General features: G+C 39.8%; 1 protein-coding gene across 1 annotated transcript in view; it reads left to right on the top strand.

Annotated features, from left to right (window-relative positions):
* Positions 1 to 20034, top strand: part of LOC137936032 (L-arabinokinase-like) — a 47221-nt gene extending 27187 nt beyond the window's left edge. Inside the window, exons 15-29 of the mRNA XM_068780532.1 lie at positions 1080 to 1252; positions 1344 to 1503; positions 1818 to 1901; positions 3641 to 3766; positions 3939 to 4069; positions 4147 to 4228; positions 10587 to 10674; positions 10804 to 10847; positions 10938 to 11033; positions 11119 to 11195; positions 12099 to 12317; positions 12540 to 12705; positions 13959 to 14030; positions 19305 to 19505; positions 19610 to 20034. Of these exons, the coding sequence (XP_068636633.1) occupies positions 1080 to 1252; positions 1344 to 1503; positions 1818 to 1901; positions 3641 to 3766; positions 3939 to 4069; positions 4147 to 4228; positions 10587 to 10674; positions 10804 to 10847; positions 10938 to 11033; positions 11119 to 11195; positions 12099 to 12317; positions 12540 to 12705; positions 13959 to 14030; positions 19305 to 19505; positions 19610 to 19732 (1842 nt within the window). The 3' untranslated portion in view covers positions 19733 to 20034. The remainder of the gene's footprint in view (positions 1 to 1079; positions 1253 to 1343; positions 1504 to 1817; positions 1902 to 3640; positions 3767 to 3938; positions 4070 to 4146; positions 4229 to 10586; positions 10675 to 10803; positions 10848 to 10937; positions 11034 to 11118; positions 11196 to 12098; positions 12318 to 12539; positions 12706 to 13958; positions 14031 to 19304; positions 19506 to 19609) is intronic.
* The last annotated feature ends 2315 nt before the right edge of the window (positions 20035 to 22349 follow it).

Raw genomic sequence — 22349 nt, 5'->3', positions numbered from 1 at the left:
CCATATCAAAATTTTAAAAAATTAAAAAATGTAAATATACAGAAAATTAATTACATCATAAATGTAAAAATTTAAATTTTTTTATAAAAAGTTCCCTTTGGAAAGTCAGGAAATTTACAAGATTGCCACTAAATACACCCTATTTGCCACGATGCTAGTATCTCACTTTTATGATTATGAGAAAATTAAACATAGATTTAATTTCAACATCAACCATGATTCACATGACCAGGGCAGATGAAGATTATGTATTATTGCTATTTAAGCATTCAGATCCCTTATTTTTTTATATAAAATGAGCTTTGTTTACAAAAAAAGAAAGCACACAAGGATCAAACCTTATGCGCTAGTACATGTAAAGAATGTATTGGACAAACAAACAGGATAAAAGGTGGAGAAGTGAAGAGGAAGAAATACTTGAGAGAAAGTAAACAGGGAAGATGTGCAACTATTCTTTAGATTCTCAGCTGGCTTCTTTAAATTATTTTACATAAGTGATCAAATAGGACGTTTAAGCTAATACACTTCGACTGTTTAAGAATGAGAATTTAACTTATAAACTGGCTTAGAAATTGGAACATAGTTGTGGCTACCTTCTACATACTGAATACGAGGTCATTTTCTAATTATTAGCTTGAATTAAAATTGATCTCCACCATCATTGTTTGGTGTTTTTCTCATGGGATTTTAAAAAAAATTTATGATATATATTTTTTTTCAATTCCGAAAGTGCTTGCGTAAAAGTTTATGTTTACACCTAATGTGTATTACAATTTTTTTTAAACGGATTGTGTATTAAAATTTAGAAGTATTATCTGGACATGCTCTGTTGGCTAGGAATTGCTACATATTATATGTGGGTATAAGAGATCCCACATGTTTGTGGCGGGTAAAGTTTCAACTGGCAGTTTATTGTGCAGTTTCTGATGATATTCTTTTACTATTAACATCTATCTTGCTGTCTATTTTTGTGATTTTCTTTCTACAATTTTCTTAAAAAACTCTAATACCATAGAATGGTCAATGTTTGAACATGTTACTCTGAATACTGTGTTGATTATCTCCCTTTTGCAATGTAGTTAAGTGGGGTGAGGAGACTGAGTGATGCAATAGTACTTGGCTATCAACTTCAAAGAGCTTTTGGCAGAGATATCAGTGTACCAGATTGGTATGCCCTTGCTGAAAATGAACTAGGTTTAAGACCTTCACACCCAAGTATGGAAGCCACTGAGAAAAGTTCGCTTGCAGAATCGTGAGTTTCTATTTAAAGCTTTCGATACATGTTGTATCCTCAGTTTTATATGTATATTCTGTTAATACTTGTTCACTTTTATTTGCTGCAGATGCATTGGGAGCTTTGAGATTCTTCATGGGAACCTCCTTAGTCTTCCTGATACAGTTTCTTTTCTCAATACCTTAGCTGGACTTGATCAGGCAGTGGATTCTTCTGAGAAGCGTCTACAGCGGGAGCATATGGCCGTTGCTGGAGTTTTTAACTGGGAGGTATGCTGATTATTGAATTGCTTGCTTCATAAGTCTGTGTACCAGAATAATGTCTTTGTCATGTGTCCCATCTGACAAGCGGCACTGGTGGAATTAGCGACACCTTTTGAGTGAATACCTCGGGGTCTCCTCTGCTAAGAAACTTTTATATTCATCTTGTCTTGTGGCTTGGAACTCTGCCATAATTTTTTTATCAGAACCAGGGAAATAGAACAAAAATTTCAGTAGAATGATTACAGAATATGCTTGAATCCAGTTGTACACATTCTTTGCCACTATTCATTAGTGTTAGTTATTTCATAAATGTATCTCAGGAAGAAATATTTGTCACAAGGGCACCTGGACGGTTAGATGTCATGGGGGGAATTGCAGACTATTCAGGAAGTCTTGTTTTGCAGGTAATCTTTCTGTTCATCTGTTTGCCTGTGTTATCATTCCACATTAGATTCTTTATGCAAATTATATGCATGTTTTAACTTTCTTTTGAACATAATGCTTGTGACACATGTAGCCTGTTCTGGCACAAATTTCTTCCTGAATTATGAAAGGACAAACAATTCAATGATGTGCAAAAAAAGTGTGGCTCAGATTCTCTTCTTTGAGATGCCACCATTTTGTGTTTAGAGCAATAGGACAGAGAATATGAGTTGGAAGTAAATTTCCTAGCTAAAATGAGTTCCATCCATCAGTGCCAAAACAAGGCGAGTGGACCCTCTTGTAGGAAATTTTGCACATGCTACTGAAGTGTTTTAAAATAAAGAGACAATATGTCGTCAATCTTACATCTGTTTTTGAAAAAATGTGTGAATTTCATTGAAGGAGAAGAAAGTACAAAGATACATCAAAATACAGCATGGCCGAGAAGACAAACCTCAAGAACATTATTCAATCAATCTGAAGTGGAAAAGAGTCTCCCTCCATTACAGAATGCAAATTAGCAACAACATAAGCCAGTAGTCATCAATCCTACATGTCACTTCTGAAGTGTTAGGCCACCCAAATTACATGCTAATTTACTTTCTAGGGTGACTTGTATTCTTCATTTACTAAGCTTCTGTGCTTCTTTTCTCATATACATGTTAGCAGCATGCTTCATCCTAGAGAAATCATGCAAAAAAATCCTAGGTTTATTAATTTCTGCTAATTTACGTACAATGGATTTGATTAAAATGCTTATTTATCTAGTTTCAGGGAATTACCTGGTGTTATGGTGAGACCTCAGAACTTTAAATTGTGGAAACAACATATTCTGTTGTGGGTTATGTCTCAATATCACCCATAAAGACAAAATTCATATAAAAGATGATTTGGGTCCAATATTTTTGGGAATGTCTTGAATTTGATGCTTTTTTTTTTTTGTAACTACAACAAGTGATTTAAAACACGGACCAGACTGGTCAGTTGAACTGGGTTGAACTGGAGCCAGTGCCTTATTCTGTTTAAATATATGTAAAAACAGGGAAAGGTTGAAAACCTGACTGACAATTTGCTGGTTTAATTGCTTATGAACCGAATTAGCGCATCAGCCAGGTTGTATTGCAAAGGGTAAAATGCCTCCCCACAAGGCAGCAGGAGGGGGGGGGGGCTCTCTTCTTCGGGATGTTGGGGAAAGGAAGGGGAGGGCGGGGTCCTTCTTCCACCTGCAAAAGGAAGGAGAGAGGGGTGCCCCCCCCCCCCCTTTGACCCGATTTTCTTTTTTTAATTTTTTCCAAATCTAATGTCAAGCTGTTGTCATATTGGGTCAACTAGTAGTCAAACCCATTCACCAGGGTTTGACCAGACCAGGTCACCTCTGCGGGTTGTTTTTTATAACATTGTGTAGAATTTTGCGCTTATTCTGGCTCCAGAGTCATTTTGGGAGCCTTTCTCGTCTGAGGTATTATGTTCTAGTCTCACAGACAAAAAAGGTGCATTTGTGTAATCAACATGGAAGAAAATGTTATATTCCCAGGATCATATGATGGATCAACTTTTAGAACTCTAAGAAGGGAAATACTTGGTTACATTGACAGAATGTTTGGTTTCCATTAAAAATATTCTACTTGTTTTAAATCTTTCAAGTATATTTATAGATACTGTGTTTTTTATTTTAAAGTTTTACTTCGGTATGTGTTTGACTCAATTTATTTTCCTCCAGATGCCAATTAGAGAAGCTTGCCATGTTGCTGTACAGAGGAATCACCCCAGCAAGCATAAGCTTTGGAAACATGCACTAGCACGCCAGCAAGCCAAAGGACAAGGACCAAGCCCTGTTGTGCAAATTGTGTGATCTTATCTTATCAAGAACTTTAGCCCTTTGGTTTTGTTTTCTATTCATCTCTACACTTTTGGAGTGTTTTACTGGTGACACTCATGTTGCCTGCCGTCATCTCATGATATTCTTTTTAGCTCAATGCATTTTGACATCAACGCCATAATTTCTTTATGCACTTCAGGTATCCTTTGGGTCAGAATTGAGTAACCGTGCCCCAACATATGACATGGACTTGTCTGATATGATGGATGGTCTGAAGCCAATAACATATGAAAAAGCAAAAGCATTCTTTGCCCAAGATCCAGCCCAGAAGTATGCATCTCTTGTCATTTATTTTGTTGCTGAATGCTCATACTTCATGTTTATAACTGGTTGAGCCTTTGTTTTAGGTGGGCTGCTTATATTGCTGGTACAATCCTTGTTCTGATGACTGAATTGGGTGTCACATTCAATGACAGTATCAGCATACTGGTACAGCACCTCCTTCACAGTTATTTTCTATTCTCTTAGCCAAGAGATCCTTTTTTTCTTTTTTTGGAGAACTTTTTAAATTTATTAAGAAATAAAAGGGGGATAAAAAAATTACACAAGCAAGGCCAACTATTACTAAAAAGCCAGTTGGAAGGCAACAAGATGTTGCTAGATCTTAGATTGTTGACTTCAAATGTGATTAGATAAATTGGCTGATAAATTGGCTAAATTCGAAACCTCCCAGCAATCTCTCATTGTTTGGGAAGGCTTCCCCCCTTTGTAATCTTGCTCTTCTGAGCTTTTGATTTAATAAAATTTAGCACCATTTAAAAAAATGTGATTGGAAGGCTGTAAGAGTGTGCTGGATATCAGAATGATTACTTCATGAAAATCATTGATTTGTAGCATAACATACATTCCTGCTGTAGAAAATGTCAAAACTTGGTAGCCAACTAGTGATACAGAGCAGAATATGTTGAGTAGGTTTTTACCTAATGGGCTAATATTTAAGAAATCTTTGTATATTCACATTTTGACAACAAAAAGAAACTTGAGATCCTTAAAAATATAATATGTTCAATTCACTTACTTCGTAGGCATTGATTAATATGATGATGTCCTTTTCTTGTCCTGCCTAGATCTTGAGCTGGATTTTTGGATGACTGATGTTGGCATTTTCATTCCATTTTTTTCACCTAAAACAACTGTAAAAAATATAATACAAATTTGAACAATGTTTCCAAGGGGGCATTGCGAGCCAGAGCACTAGCCAATGACCACTTTAAAATCTCTTTCAATGAGCAAAGGGCTAAAAAGGTGATCTCGGAAAATGATAAGCCCTTGGAGGAGGGCAAAAACTTCAGCCGAAGTAGAGTCAACAACTCCCATAGGGCCTGAGTAGGTGATGAAAGCGGAGCCAGTTGAGTCCCGAAAAACGCCACCAAATCCAGCTGGGGCAACCAAGAGCACTACCATCAAAGTTGAGCTCGATGACCCTCAGAGGAGGGGAAGACCACTCAACCATGGCAAGGGTTCTAGGGGGGGGTGACATCTGAACGAGAGTGCGCCAATTGATTATGAGGGGGACATTTGTAAGGGCAAAGAACTTCTTCCTGGTGTGGAGCCAAGAGGAGATAAGGCCAATGATGTTGTTGACAGTGTCATCCCCGTTGCTAAATTTGCAATTGAACTGACAATTGTTTCTTTCAAGCTAGAGGCACCAAGGAATGTGGACAAGGCAGGCAAAGAGGAGGAGCTTTCCAATCTTGTGGGGGGGGGGGGGGGACCAACGGATTCATCCTCAACATTGTAGAGGGCGCAAAGGCTACATGGGCCGAAGTTACCCCGTATGTGGAGATTATTTGTAGTGAGGATCTTGTTCAGGATGGTTGTCCAAATGAAGAATCTGATTTTATGGGGAACAGACAGCTTCCAGGCAATATCAGCGTCCTGATAAGTGTTGATGGAGAACCATCCCCCAATGAGTGAGAAAGCCGAAGAGATTGAAAAACAGCTATTGTCAGTGGGAAGTCAGTTCAACTTGTCGGGCACGGAGCTTCTTTATCCTATTGTCAGCGTGAATCCTATTGCTCTCTTTTGAGCCTCTCCACCCTTCTCACAATTTCGATTGATTCAATTTTGGCATCAAGTGGGTGACTGGAATCTCCACTTCCATAGAAGACTTACTTAGGATGAGGCTTTGGAGGCTTCCCGCATTCATTCTGATCTTGCTAGTATCAAAATCAGACCTTCCACTCCAGATGTGCTTATTTGGATGCCCTGGTCTAATGGCTACTTTACTGTGGCTTCCGCTTACAACCGCTTGATGGGTTATGATGCCTCTTTGCCCCACCATCCAGCTGTTGTTGCTTGGTCTCTACAAGCCCCGCCTCATGCCGATTCTTTGTTTGGTGCGCCTGTTGGAATAAGATCCTCACCTCTAATTCCTTGCTTTGGCGCGGGACCCATGTTCCCAACCCTTCTTATCCCTTTTGCCATAACTCATCGAAAAACGCCACTCATGTGCTCCTCCATTGCAGCTTCGCCCAGTCAGTCTGGGCCAGCTTCTTGCACATAATCAGGATCTTGTGGTATCCGAGGAGGATAGTCTTGCACCAATTTATCTACTGCCCAGAAGATACCTCAAAGATGCCAAGTAAGGCCCTCAGTTTCTGAATCTGGTCCATGGTACCTTTTCTGAAGCAAATAGTGCCATCTATGAATTGGAGAATAGGTATATCAAACACAGCCAAAGGTGCAACAGGAGGGATCTAACCAACTTATTTGGCCGTGTAGACCATAGAAGAAAGGTATATAGCAATGATATTAAACAACTTTGAGGAGAGGGGATCCCCTTGACGGATACCACAAGAGCCCTTGAAATAACCACAAACTACGATGCCGAATATATACAACTGTTAACCCCAAATCTCCATTTCTGCCCAAATCCCATTCTTTCAAGAAGATCATCAAGGAGGCTCCCATTGACTCTGTCAAATGCCTTTTCAAAGTCGAGTTTGTGGGCAAATCTGGGCAAGCCCAATTTATTGAAGAAGTCGATGAGCTCGTGGATTGCCATGGTTGAATTGAGAATTTTCCTACCCTTGATAAAAGCACATTGGCCATGATGAGTCACCAGAGGCAAGACCGCTTTGAGACAATGGGCCAATAGGCGAGCAATAATCTTATATGTACTCATGACGAGGCTGATAAGGCGGAAGTCCGATGGTTGCTTCGCTCCACATTTGCCTTTTTAGGGACTAGAGCAATGAACAATGCTCCCATGCTAGCTATTGTATGTTATGCCCTTGTGGTGAAATGCGCAAACCATGGCAATAACAACATCTCGAATGATTGGCCAGCTCCTTCTATAGAAGTCTCCATTGTATCTATTGAATTTATGGAAAAGAGAAATACTTCATTGACTTGTTGTAATCAGAGTACATGAACCCCTATTTATAATGGAGGAAAGTGGTAGAGTCCAATTACAATTAAACTACCCTTGTCCCAATTACACCCAAACTCTAACACTTAAAGATAAGTCCTAGCATAATTAAATAACTCAACATAAAGAGAAGACTAACATAACTAAAACACCTTTAAACTAAAACTCTTTTGTGAGACCTGTTTCCATAATAATTTTGGCTCTGTAAGACTTCTTATTGTGAGATTCATGTAAGACTCTTCCATATTTGCTCTTCAGCAGTATCCATCTGGGTCTGGGGTGCAATCACAAGGGAGGCTGAGGGTGACATTCTCAATCTCCATAGCGGAAAAGTGAAGCTCAATAAATGTAGCAACAACTGGGGAGATCTTGGACAGCCAGATGTTTTGAACTTTAGGCCGGTTCAAGCATTTTTTTGTGTACAAATCTGAAAAAAAAACTCACCTAAGTATCAGTTATGGAGGACCTTTCTAATGTTACCTCGTTTTTAATGGATAAAAAGGTAATTCGATTAGCTCTCCTTCTTGTCGAGGCGATGGCATGGAAGAACTTTGTGTTCGTTCGCCTTCAGATAGCCACTTAAGTCGAGCATGCTGTTTCTAGTGTGTCATTTCATTTTTGGCTAGGGTCTAGAGTTGATTTTGTATGGAGATGCGATTAAAGAACTTAGTGGAAGAAAGACACCTGTGCTTTTCGTCTGTGTCAAGGTTGGCAAGCTGATTGAGGAGGGAGACTCTTTCACCAACGATACCTCGAGGACTAGAGCTTCAAATGGTGCTTTACCGTCTTAAGTTTTTGTGGGAGTGACCAACCGCTCGGGCCCCTCACACAAAGATTGCTCCACCCTCCGGAGAGAACAACTTTGGAGTTGTCCTCATTTAGCCATGACTTCTCGAATCTGAAGGGGGATGGGCCCCATTGGCCAAAGTGGGTGTCCAAAAGGATTGGCCAGTGGTCGGAGGTGGCACGATCAAGTTCTCTACAAGTGGTGTTTTCATAAAGGTGAAGCCAGTCACCATTGGCTAAGAATCTTTCCAGCTTGGATGGAATGGGACGTTGACCATTCGACCAAATGAAAGACTTGCCGGAGAGAACAATTCCTTTCAGCTCACAGCTTCTTATAAAATCAGCAAAGTTCCACATGGAGGAGGTAATGCAGCTCACTTGCGGACAATTTTCACTACACAACTGGATGGAGTTGAAGTCCCCTGCAATGAGGAGGTTTGGGTGGTTCAGTTGGGGTTAGTCATTGGTTTCAGTGGCAGACTTAGAGTTGGAGGAGTACTACAAGTTATGTAACAGGCGGGGTAGGGAGGGGGAAGGGGGTCCGTGTGGTTGGTTGGTAGCGGTTGTGAGGTTGACTGGTAAAAGATTTTGGGTGTTTGACTGGTGGCAGGCTGGTGTATAGGAGGTGAAGGGATAGGGTTAGTATTGTCACTGACAAGGGGGGGGGGGGGGGGGGGGGGGGGGGGGGAGGAATTCTGTTGCTTCTTGGGATGTGTCAGGGTCACGGGGTGGACAGAGCTGACAGGGAAGGGTAGCCAGGTCAGTCTGAACAAGGGTAGCAGTGTCAGCCGTGACGGGGTTGCAAAGGGTGGTGGGTGGCTGGTTCAGGAGGGGAAATTTTGCATTTTGTCGATAGCTTGGTGGTGATGCAGACTGGAGGTGGGGTAGCTTTCTGAGTCGGTGGATTGTGGTGTCGACTCAGTGAGTGGAGGAGTTGGTTGTCGGAACCAGGAGAGACACATCATTCATTTGGTTGGTTGCCAGAAATCATCAAGGCTTTCAAAGACTTTAACCCAGAATCTGGCATTATCTATGTTAATCTGCATGAAGTGTTGTCCCTGCCAGTGCTTGCTTGGGTTAATAAGGAGCTTAGTGAAGTCCATATGATGCCGATGTACCTTGTCGTCAAGAGAGATCAGAACACCCGAAGTGTTAGCAAATTTGCAGAAGACATGTATCTGCCATTGTTCTACAGGTAGCCCCCACACGATGATTCACTGCCCGAGTGAGCCAGTAGGGGTGGATGGTAGCCACTCATTGATACCAGTAATGCCTGTACGATTGTAGGGATGAGTTTGAGGGCTGAAGATTTGTCGCTAGCTGAGCAAAGGTGGATAAGCCACTCTGAGGGCTCCAGGTACAAGATGCATGATGAGTAGTTGAGTTGTAACTAGGAGACAAGCCAGTTAGTTATCTCAGTCCCACTACAATTTGGACTGACAGTGACAACCAGGGACAGGGATAGTGCAACTCACCCAGAGTGAAGAGTTTGAGAGGAAAGAATGATACTGGCGCAGTGTGATGGGGTTTCTGTTGCTGTGGCGGTAGGCTGACAAGGGGCGGTTGGTGATGACAGTGGGGGCACAAGGGATGATGATGGCTGAAGAAGTTGGGTGGCAGAACAATATGTGGGAAGGGGAGAAAATTGGGCATTCAGAGTGGTTGGGATTGGTTGGCTGTATGAAGTGGGGATGGTGATGAGAGCTTTTGTAAGCAGGCGAGAAAAAAGTCTCCAGTAGAAGTGAGATGCAGTCTGCTCCAGTATGTAGAAACATGCCATGATAAGGTCTCCATGATATTGGACAATTTTGCATTCGTGCTTTCCACAGAAGTTTGTCGTAGAGAGGTAGAAGGCAAAGCAACCCGTCCAAAGCTCCTTCAATTGCCGTTGAGTTACTGGGTCGGAGGTCAGCCCTTTAAACTGGGTGGTGAAGGCTGAAACTACCACGATTGGGATAGAGACAAAGGAGCGTTTCTCCCTGTAACGCGAACTATCACCCCAGAGGCACGTTCCACAGTGGCTATGGTGAGGGTGGTAATTCCATATACGACACGGTAGAAGTTCCTGTCAGTAGTTTGCTTCCTTTGTCCTACTGGAATCCATGGTTTTCTGGCATGGCAAACTAGTCGCCATTATGTGCTGTGTTTTTCACTTCTTGTCTCTCCTCATGCTAAAAGACCTCTTCCGAACTAATAACTTTAGGTTCTTCAATGTCTTATGTACGATTGTTTTCCCACAATAACTGCTGTCATTCTCAGACTGCTAGCCTGAGTCGAAAGCAGAAATTTATAGTTTTTTCTGCAAATAATAAATTTTTGGTTGATAACCCACTAGTCTTCAAATCTAAAAAAATTGACTTTATTTTTATATGCTCAGGAAAAAAACTATTTTCTTTTTCTTTGATGATTATAAGATTTTTAGAAAGATCTTTTCTTTTCTTTGATGTATGTCAAAATAGATGAGCAGTATTATATGGTCACTCTTGGCTATAGTTCACCAGATGCCAGCACATAGACCTTTGTTACCCTTGCTGTTCTTTCTTTTAGTATTTTGGTAGTCAATGATAGCTATCGTGGTGCAGCAAACCTGCAGTTTTGTTTGCTTGATATAGCAGTGTGATATTTTAGGTTTCATCAGCTGTTCCAGAGGGGAAAGGAGTATCTTCTTCTGCAGCCGTGGAGGTTGCAACTATGTCTGCGATTGCCGCTGCCCATGGTTGGTTTTGCAGTTTCAAAATATTCCTTGTCCATGTCAAGTGCTTCTTAGTACACATAGCTGCCTTGATTTTTATCTTTATATACATGAATGATGATTTCTTATTTTTTGTATTTTCCTTGCTTGCAGGTTTAAATATCCCTCCAAGAGATCTGGCTCTACTCTGCCAGAAGGCATGATTACCCATAAAACCTTTTGTGAAGAGTTTCATTTCATATGTGGGACATTAGAAGCCATTTTTTAAATCTGTTATAATTTGCCAGGTGGAGAACTGTATTGTAGGAGCTCCTTGTGGAGTCATGGACCAGATGACGTCGGCATGTGGCGAAGTGAATAAACTTCTAGCGATGGTCTGCCAGGTTAGCACAAGCAGTTCAGTACAGAGATTTTATCGACTCTATGCCTGCTCTTATTCTGATGGGCCTGTTATGTTCTCATGTGCAGCCTGCTGAAGTAAAAGAACTTGTCAGTATTCCAAGCCACATCCGTTTTTGGGGAATCGACTCGGGAATACGACATAGGTTAGGTCTTCTGTTTTACTTGAGTAATTATCTTCTTACATTAAAACTGGATCCAGATTCATCCCAAAATGACTAGCCTAATGTGGGATTATTCCTACTAACACTCCTTCCCATGTCCAGTTTTAAATAAGTTTGGCCTGAGATGTAGACAACATAAATGAGGCTAATCTAGGTCTAGCAAAAAATGAAACCCTAACCAAGTTAAAGTTTGGTTGAGATCTATCCCAAATTTACTAGTCCAATGTGGAGATTATTCCCCCTAAGAAGAATATTTTTGTTGTTCTGTAGGGGTGACCTATGTTCTATTTTAATAAGTGTATGGTGGTATTAGTAGTAACTATGTACAGGATTATTTAAAAAAAAACATAGTAGCTATGTAAGTTCTTGAATGCCTGTGCTCGAGTTAGATTTTCAACGTTCTGAGTACTTTATTGGAGTAGATGTGCTGATGGTGGTAATGTTACCAGTACCCATCAAAGTTGACATGCATGTGATCAGTAAGTGGATCCTGGCCATTATGACCGTTATGATCCACGATCAAATGTTATTTATCTACTTTTGCGCACAGTTTAGTCTTGTTGTTCCAGTTGGAGCTAGGCATTTTTATTAATTAAGTTGATATTGATGTTTGGATAAAATTTGTATTATTATTGAATAATTTAACTTTACATCCTGAAACAAAAGAAGCAGTCTCTAGTCTGTAGTGTCAGTAGTATTGCCTATTTAGTGTGTTATCTCTTGCTAAATGATGATGAAATATGAATTTTGTGATGCAATTATGGTTGTTTTGTTTAGTTGTTTATGAATGTAGTTCTATTAGTTGTTCTACAATGCCCCTGCTTTGGTCTTTCCATGCTTTTTTAGTCGGAAATTCTGTTTAACCGAAACTATCATCTGTTGCAGTGTTGGTGGAGCTGACTATGGATCTGTAAGAATAGGCGCCTTTATGGGCAGAAAGATCATAAAGTCCATGGCATCTACACTTTTATCCAGTTCAAAAGCTGGAGCCAATGGCATGCAGAATGGAAATGGAGCATATTGTGATGAATTTGAAGAGCATGGTATTGAGTTACTTGAAGCTGAATCTTCATTAGACTACTTATGTAATCTTCCTCCACATAGGTAAGGTCATGGGAACAAATGCAGCATCACTTAATACTGTTTAAATGCTGCATGACTCAAATATTCATGAAATACTTGAAAAACTTATTCTAGATCTCATACAAAGTGAAAACCATGTAGCAACTCTTGTATAGCTTTTACTTATAAAAAAATATAGTTTAAAAAAAAAAAAAAGTAAGTGTGCTTCAGACATATACTTTCATTTTCTATCCTATGTTGCAGATTTGAAGCAGTCTATGCGAAGAAACTTCCCGAATCTATGTTCGGACAGAATTTTTTGGACCAGTTTGTTGATCACAATGATCCTGTGACAGTAATTGATAGCAAGCACAAATATGTTGTCAAAGCACCTGCAAGGCATCCCATCTATGAGAATTTCCGTGTGAAGGTTTGGTTGTTTTCTTAAGTTTTCTTCCAATATTGTTGTAGACTATTTCTTACTGGGGATGGCTCTTCCACTGTACTATCTGTCTTTTTTGTCTGAATTTCATCTGATTTTATTTTGTTCTTGTTTTGAAAATGTTTCATGTGCAAGTTTCAAAAATTAATGGTAAGGTTTCTGGTGCACTTCCTTGTCGAAACCTTGCATAAATACATTTATATTTTTTAGAAAAGGTTATTGAGGGTATTTTGGTAATTCTGCCTGTGTGCTATTAACCCCTGTCAGACGGCAATGTAGGAAGTTAGTCAATAAGTCTGGCCTGTTTTCTGTTTATTTTATGGCTTTATATTCAGTGTATTACGGGTACATGTACTAAGGGGCATTTTGGTCATTTAACCCTTTCTAACTTAAGTGATATAAATACTGTTAGGGGTCGAGCTTAACCCCTAACAAGAGCAGCCTCCCTCATGCTGCTTTTCATCTTCTGCTCTCTCTCTCTGTCTCTCTTTCTCTTATCACTTTTCTCTTTAATTATTTCAATTTTATACTTTTATAATATCGTCTTTTCACACAAGGGACTGAGGACCCGCTCCTTGATTGCCAAAGCATAGAGAATCAATTGCTTTATCCACTAATCTAATATCTGATAAAGAATGGCAATAGATTCAGTGCATAGTCCCAACTCAAGTTCTTATAGTAACTTGTCAAGCCCTTCATAACCAATGTAGTAATTCTCTCAATGTTCTCCCTCTGATATGAACCCTAATTGTCCCTCTTAACACATAGATAAACCTAGTGGAAGTCTAATAGACTGGCTTTGTTTTAAAGGAGAAAGGCCAAGGTTAGTCTGTAATACCCCAACTCAAGAGTTCGGGATTCGTCTCAAACTCTTTATTTCAACATATGCTACTACTATGTTTTAAACAGAAAACATATTCTACTAAAGGAAGAATGACATGGAGATGAGGATAGTCTTTTTTTTTTTGTGGATATAATTGTATAGCAACATTCCGACACTATATTGATTGTAAGTCTAATATTAGTGGTAACAATCAATATTCAGAGAAATGAATAATATATTACAGTGACTGACATTTCTCCTCAAAAATCATTACAGTAATTTTAATACTCTGATTTCATGTATATTTTACATGTTATTTTGATGTATCACTGTTTAGCAGTATGTTTAGATTTTTTTTAGAAATTGTGCATCATAATTGGTTCATCTGACTTTGCATTGGCTGCTTGCTTATTCTCAGGCATTTAAAATGCTTCTAACTGCGACATCGTCAGATGAACAGCTTACTGCTCTTGGAGAACTTCTGTATCAGGTAATTTTTATAAGTTTAGGTTCATGGCTCTGGTCTATACAGTTTTCAATAAAAATTTCTAAAAAGACATCTAAACATATTCTCATTTTAGAAACAAAAATTTCAAGAAACTTCCCTGAGCTAGGTTGTCAAACTGCAGAAGCCATTTCAATGGTGAGAAAAAATACAAAACAACTACTAGAGCTATCATAAAAAAATTTCGTGTCTGTCAGACTTGATGCAAAGATAGTTTGGTCTTTAAGCTTGAAACTGGAAGGCATGAGAGTGAACTCTCACTCAGGTCTTTCTTTGTTTTCTTGCTCTATTCCAATTTTGGTGGTAATCCCACTATATCTATTAGTGGAATAGTTCCACATAGATAAGTGTTAGAAAACAACCTCCCAACTTTATTTAGTCATTTTGGGGAAGACTTGGACTTGAATTTAAAATGGTATGAAAGCAGGATGTCTTCCTTGTTGAACCCAGTTTATGCCTAGTTTAAGTTTATACCAATGTCCTTACATCCATTACCCGATTATGCAAGCCTGAACATAAGAGGGAGAGCTAGTAAGAATAGACCCACACGGATAAGCTTTAAAAAAATATCCTATAGTTACTAGTTGGGAAATGACATTCCTTACATTGGCTAGTCATTTAGGGGAGGACCTAGACTCAACTTTAACAACATCACTCAGTACAGATATGCTTGTCAAACGCCTAGCCAATACAACCCAAAAGACCGGTCTGTTAGGTGCGGAAAGCAGAGTACTTAACCCAGGACCACCTCTGACAATGCTAATATGCTTCTTTATACAACTAACAAATGGGAGCTCATTAACACTAATACCTCTAATTGTCTATCCTAACCTAGGTAGTAGATTATCGTGAGTAGATTAAAAAGGTAGAAACTTTGACTTCATTGTTTTCTTACTAATCTAAGTTAACACAAACTTAGGTGTCTTGATGCATATATTTATGTTTATGTGTGTAGTGGAATGAGCCTTTTGTTTCAATGGTGGGTGGTTATTGAGTTGAGATTTTAGCTCCAAATCTCACCTAGATATGGGATTTAACATTCAAAAAAGATTATTTGTAACATTGGAGCAAGTCATTTTTTATAACTTATAAACATTGGAGCAAATATATGTATGCATATGAAATGATATCAAGGAGATGGTGGACGACTTTTAGTGAAAAACGGAATCACTTGATGCACCATTGGAGATTCTTTTACTGCTTCAAGTCCAAAGAAGCTGTAAAAATATAAACTTTGTGAAGATAGAGAAGGGGAGAGAAAAATGTGTGAGAAAGTGACAACGGCTAGCCAATACACCCAAAAGACCGATCGGTTAGGTGCGGAAAGCTACCGCCTACAAGAGTAGATGGGACCACTCTGACACCCACTCCGCCCATTCTTGACCGCTTCTCATGGGATTCGAACGCCGGACGTGACGTGTCCATCTCTGATACCATGACAGCAGGTAGCCAATACACCCAAAAGACCGATCTGTTAGGTGCGGAAAGCTACCGCCTACAAGAGTGGATGAAACCACTCTGACAGAAAGTACTGAATTGGGAGGCAGAAATTGAGCCCCATTTATTAAACACAACTTAAGTGAAGGCTTTGCAAAATTATTGTTGGAAGATATAATGTAATTAGGGTGTTATTGATGTAATTAGTTTATTTTTCTTGTCTCTTCTTCACTCTTACTAGGGTGAAGAGTGTAATTGTAATATTGTACTTTTATTATCTATACATATAGCTAAGGGGGATGGTTTGGATTAAGTACAGAATCCCATTCTTCTACCTTTTCTTCCTCACCTGCTCTCTCGTTTCTTCCTTCTCTTCTTTACCCAGGATGTTATCCATGGAGTCCTAAAAATCAACAATTACAAAAATGCCCCTTACAACTTAAATCCTCATATCTCTTTGAATACTACTCAAAACTTTACCAAAAAAATTAATACTTCTATGATGACTCGTAGCCTATGGTTATCTTCCAAGGTACATACCACACTAGTGAAATGACCAAAATAAGATTCTAATACTCCCTCTCAACCTGGAGCATGCATGTCAAGAAGCCCCGACTTGTTAAAAAATATCCCAATTTTTTTCTTGCCCAAAGCTTTGGTGAATATATCATCTGAGGAGCATCAGTTGCAGCCGAGAGAGGTTAGAGAAAAACAACACATGTAAGTGTGTGCGATCTCTCTTGTGAACTATTTTATCTTTATAGTGGATTACTGTAGCAGCGGAAGACTAACGTAGTCTCACCTTGAGGCGAACCTATATAAATCTTGTTGTGTCATTCTGTTCTTGCTTTTTTCCTTCTTTCGCATTTATTATTATTGCTCTTGTTAGTTTGGAATTAGGGTATCTAATTCTTAACATAAAGTGACATTAAACTTCTATAGGTTTTGTACTTTCATGAAATATAGGGTTGCTAGAAATAAAAATTGCTGCCTAGTTATCACAATACATAGTTATGGGCACTTTGTTTTGAAAACTCAACTTCCGCAGCATACATCTGACCCACATAAGTTCACTAACCGTATGTGTCATTGCTTTGTAATTAATTTATGTACTAGAGTGGGCCACCATATTCCGTTTTTTCTCTTCCAACTAAGTTTCCTCCCAGAAAAGCATAATATTTAGTAGATTTTCGATCTAGTTATGACCCTACATAATTTGCATCTGAATATGCCTCTTATCTTCAATTGACCGTGTGGTTCATAAAATAAAGTTTTCCTTAATGTCTTTTTCAAGTATTTTAATATTCTCTGAGTTGCTTTCAAATGAACTTTACTAGAGCACTCCATAAACTGATTGATCTTGCTAACAATAAATGATATATTTGAACGTATAACAATAGCATAAACAAGTTTATCTATCAGTCTTCTAAAGAGGTTCTTCACTACCTTCTTCTTCATGTGGATTATGACTCATTTCCATAGAAGTCTACGCAATTTTTGCCCCTTGCAACCTATATTCCTATAGCACATCTATCATATATTTCAATTGTGTCAACACAACTCCTGTTTTGCTTCTTACTACATCAATCTCCAGAAAGTACTTCAATGGTATACTCCATATAAAAGTCTTTAGTTTGGAAGTATCTAGCAAGATGTGCTTCTACCACTTCAATCCATTGTTTATCATCTCCACATAGCATTATATCATCCACATAGAGTAGTAGTACCACAATACTTGTATGTCTTTTCAATATGAACAAAGAATGATCACAGTGACTTCTAGAAAATCCCAATGATGCAACTATTTTGCTTTGTCAAACCATGTTTTCAAACTCTGCTTAAGAGCATAAATTGCCTTGTTCAACTGACAAACCTTTTCAGTCTCCTCTGAGCAACATACCCAAGAGGTTACTCCATATAGACCTCCTCTTCAAGTTTTCGTATAAGATTGTATGTTTGATATCTAATTGAAATAGTGGTCATCCCTTGGTCACTACCACTAAAACAAGTATTGAATAGAAGATAATATGGCTACAAGAAAGAATATCTCAAAAACATCAACACCATATGTCTAGGTATACCCTTAAGCTACAAGGTGAGCTTTATACCTTTCTATAGAACCATTGACTCCTAATTGTATAGACACAATGACACCCCACAATTATAGCACTAGCAGGCAAATCACATAGCGTCCATGTTCTTCGTTCAATATGAGTGTCCATTTTTGCATCCATTCCCTATTTTCACACAAGAGACATCAAAGATTCCTTCACTGTGGAAGACAATTAGAGCAAGTTCTTTAAAGGATCCAGACAAGGAATCAAATGAAACAAACAAAGAAGTGGGATACCATGTACATGCACGAACAACCTTACAAACAACAACAGGAAGATGTATATCACTTACCTCAGGATTCTTAGACGAAGAAGCGATCAGTTAAGGTGGTGGAGAGAGAGCCTTCCAAGGTACTAAAACTTCTAACATGAAACTTAGCTTATGGCTGGCTATCTTCCAAGGTACATAGCAGACTAGTTAAATGACCAAAATGCCCTTACTAGGATTTAAACATGAGAAAAATGTGGGATACCCTAGAGGCCTTTGGCCCCCTTTTTTTTTAATATTGACTACACATGCACCCAAGATCTCTCACGGGCACATCACCTAAAAGCTGCCCTTCATTTGGTGGTCCATTTACATCAAAGTGCCTTCCTGAAAGGGTGAAATATCCTTGATTCTGTTATTGGGGATGCATGTGGTCCTTGATCAGTTCAAGAAAGAGTTTGATATAGAGCAGTGTTTGATTTGATCAACCAGAAATTTTTAGATGGGCTTATGATCAAAATGGCTTTTTGGAGAACTGATCCTTTTGGATTTGAATCTGCTTATCTTCCGCTTCATATATGGTCCTGTTAAATAGTATGGCTTATGGATACTTCAAAGGCACTTGAGGCAGCCGCAAAGGTGATCCACTCTCACCCCTCCTCTTTAGTATCATTGGTGGGATTTCATCTGCCCTTCTTTGTTTGGTAAAGCTATCGGGGCGATGGGCACCCATCTCCCTTACCTTGGAGCTAGACATATCCCAACAATTCACAGATGATATAATTTGCTTCTATGAACAAATCTTAGGTGAGATCCACCCTCGGCCATTGACTTGATGGCTTCTACCCTCAGATGCACTTTTTGTTTCTCCCTTCAACTTACCTCAGTCTACCTCTCTTCTCTTGTTGCCCTAATAAAACCCGTTGGACACCCATCAGTTAATTTACCTTTTATTGCACAAATGCAGCCAAACAAAGATATTAATCCAACCCATCAGTTAATTTACCTTTTATTGCACAAATGCAGTCAAACAAAGATATTAATCCAACCCGTCAGTTAATTTACCTTTTATTGCACAAATGCAGCCAAACAAAGATATTAATAAGGTGTAGTGAAGAACAATTAAAGAAAAAATTGGTTTTTTATATTGAAGTGACTCTGCTGAATTCCTTGTATTGACTCGGACCTATTGAGATTTGCAATAAGTTTCTAAAACTCAGCAAATCTGTAAAAACATGCTTGGTTAACTCGTTGAGGAACTGAGTTTTTCTAGAACTATTCCTACTGTTCAAATTAACTTGGGGGAGTGACAGTGACTGGGACCGAATTTTAGGAATAAATTATAAAGCCTTGGCCATTGCAAGTAGTTAGATTTGTCATTTTCATTTTTATGCCCCCTTCAGCTCCCTGTTCAAGGTAAATCTCTCTTTTCTTATTTGTGTACATTTACTATATGAGGTGTATAGATTATCTAAATTATGGAAGCTTTGTTTTGTTCAGTGCCACTACAGCTACAACGAGTGTGGGCTTGGCTCAGACGGGACAGACAGGCTGGTGAAACTGGTGCAAGAAAAGCAGCACTGCAAGTCATCATCTGAAAGAGGGACCTTATTTGGTGCAAAAATCACTGGCGGAGGCTCGGGTGGCTCTGTTTGTGTGATAGGCAGGAATTGTGTTGAAAGCAGTGATCAAATTCTCGAGGTAACTTTCACTTTAGTAGCTCGTAGCTTCACTTGCTGTATTCACACAGTATGTACAGACTTACAGATTTAACATTTTATATTTTTCTGCATAATGTTTGTCAGATCCAACAGAGATACAAAGAAGCTACTGGCTTTTTGCCGTATGTCTTCGAGGGCTCTTCACCTGGTGCTGGAAAGTTTGGTTACCTGAAGATTCGTCGTCCAGCCCAAAATGCACATAATTAATTTGATGAAATGAACTACAATTGATTAATGAGTACTTTTAAGCTGTCAAAGGCCTTTTATATCTGTTAATATTAGTCTTTATAGGTCATCAAGTACTTTCTTTTATGTTTTCTTCCATACAGTTGCAGTTGAACCCTGTTTCTAGTATTTGTATATGTAATATCTGCGATCTCTTGCTGAGATTGCATCTGCCTCTCATTCAGGCACACAAGAGTATACTTCCGGGAAGTCCAATATGAATTAAAATCCAAGAACAGTAAGAAATGTGGATCCAGGCGGACAGTTATCCGATCATTCTGCTCATCGTGACAGAAGGAAACCAAAATTCAGATACGGCCAACAAGAACACTATCGTTGTTTACTTTGACGTCCTCATGTGAATAATGGGAGGTTGACTGTGGCTGATGCAGAACCAAAGTTTGGTGCTTCCTATGGAGCAGCAAATTCCTAGCAGTTAAAAGCGTCACGTTTCGAAGGTTATCTTAATCACGATAATGCTAGAGTTTGATTTGATTTGATTTGATTCGATTCGATTCAACTCCAAACAGATGTGATTTGATTGGATCGTAATGGAATGACAAAAAATCCCATTACCAACACTCAGATGAAGATTCCCAACCACCATGGAAAAATCAGAAGAGAACGTGCTTTGATGGGATTTCCCATTCGAGCAGGCAGCCTCCCAGTCTCCCAGTCCATCATGGAGCCCTCCGGTTCCCAGTCCTGATAAGCTTCAATGGTGTTAAAGATGGAGAATCCAACCAGAGACCCTTTTGGTAGGATCAAATTCACGCTCAATACACAGCACCTTCGTAGCTATCTCCTCCTCCGGTGTCTATCCAGAAAGGTCTAATTGGAAGTCTGGCGTTGACACACTGACACTCCATGTGGAAGGTGCAAGAGCATTAAAGAGATGGGTTGGAGTTTCCTCCTGGTGTGGGACTACCTTCCACGTCCATATCAGCAATTGGACTGTCTAAATCATCTCTAGGGGTGGGGTCCCTTCTGACTCTCCAAGTCCAGTGCCTGGCTGGTTGTGTATAGGTTGATGGTTAGAATGGAGAGGAGAGAGATGGGCTCGGGTCTCATGTCAGTCATGAGTCATGAGAGGTGGAAAATCACGAACAAGTGTGGCCGAGTTCCTCAGCTTCGTTTTTTACTCGGAAATATTGCCATCTAAATCTAGGGAGTTGCCTTTGAGTTTTCACCAGGACCCACGAGCAGGAAATGCCATTTAATGCATTTTGGACTCGCACTCTCCCCCAATATCTCTCTGATTCTCATCGGCCTAATTCAGGAAATTCATGGGCCTGATTTTACTGATTTATAAATAAAATAACTTGAATCCAATCACTTCCCCGCCTTAAAAATTGACTTGGGCTAGGGACCTATAGTTTTCCAATTCGTTGAGTCGACTTGCGACTCAAGAAAATGGGATCGAATTTTAGACTTAGATGAGTTGAGTCATAAGGAAGGGAACAGAATCCCTTCTAATTCTTCCAACTCTCTCTCCAAGTCTAGTCGTTGGATCAGTGAGTTCTAATTAGACTCACTGCTCTTACTCGGGGGTGGTCGAGACCAGTTACGGGGTATTTTAGTAATATCAAGCGTGGAAAAAATCACAAGATTCTATTTCGACCTTTTTCAGGGCACGCCGAAATGGCAATTGGAGTTTTCACTTTCCGATGTGGGGCCCGGTTTCCTCCTTTTAACCTTTTTCCGCGTTTCGTGATCACGAAAGAAGCCGAGCTTTAGCATCAAGATGTCGGCCACCGCAAGGACACGTGTGCCTTTTTAATGGAACCACGTGGAGCACCTAAGAAGACTCCATAGACTGATCATTACCGCTCTGCCCGAGTCCCACTCACTCCCCCCCGTGGCCCACTACGTGCGACGGTTCTCCAGTCTTTTCGTGAATGCGCTGGCCCCACCCCTGCCTCATCTCGATTTAATTCATTTGTCCTTCTTGCATTTACTTGCTCGGATCCCTGGATGGTCCCCCTCCTTTTGGTCAAACCTTGGTCAACCTTTTAATTAATCCGTGTGAGAACATCATTAACATTTAATTGTCAAATTAAGGCTTGCGCGGACCACACCGATCCGGATCCTATCCTGATCCGGATAAGAGAAAAAACGTAAGCGGTCCCCAACCCGACTTCCGCAACCCCCGGGCCATGGGCCACGGGCCATGGGCTTTTCACAAGTCACGTCACTAAGGAGTCCATTTTCATGTCTCCTTGGCCATGTGTTTCCCGGCCCCACCCAACGTAGACACTAGGGTTCGCAGTTGCATGCATGAATCATTTACATCAAACGCGTTACGACAAATGCCGACACCTTCCACTCCTCCCCGCAATCTGTGGTCCATACACTTTGGCGGATCTCATTCGATCGTTAGCTTACTAGAATCGGTTTCTTATTCTCTTGATCGGCCTTGATTATGTCGTTTATTACTAAATTACGATTCATTTAAATGGAAAGAGCTTGACAGGAGGAAGCAAAGAACAGTGCTGTTTGTTGTCTCCTGCAAGGAGTTCCTGGCTGTGGACTGTCCGCCGACCAAACTGCAATTTTTAGGGGGGATTTGCGTTTGTAATTAAAAAGGGTTTCCGTCGTT

Source organism: Aristolochia californica, unplaced genomic scaffold (genome assembly GCF_029961685.1).
Source record: "Aristolochia californica isolate CCGP_79_NKW_82.1479 unplaced genomic scaffold, dmAriCali1.0.hap1 SCAF_7, whole genome shotgun sequence".
Classification (NCBI taxonomy): Eukaryota; Viridiplantae; Streptophyta; class Magnoliopsida; order Piperales; family Aristolochiaceae; genus Aristolochia; species Aristolochia californica.
Note: the sequence above shows the minus strand (reverse complement) of the source record. Positions and strands in the feature narration are given on the sequence as shown.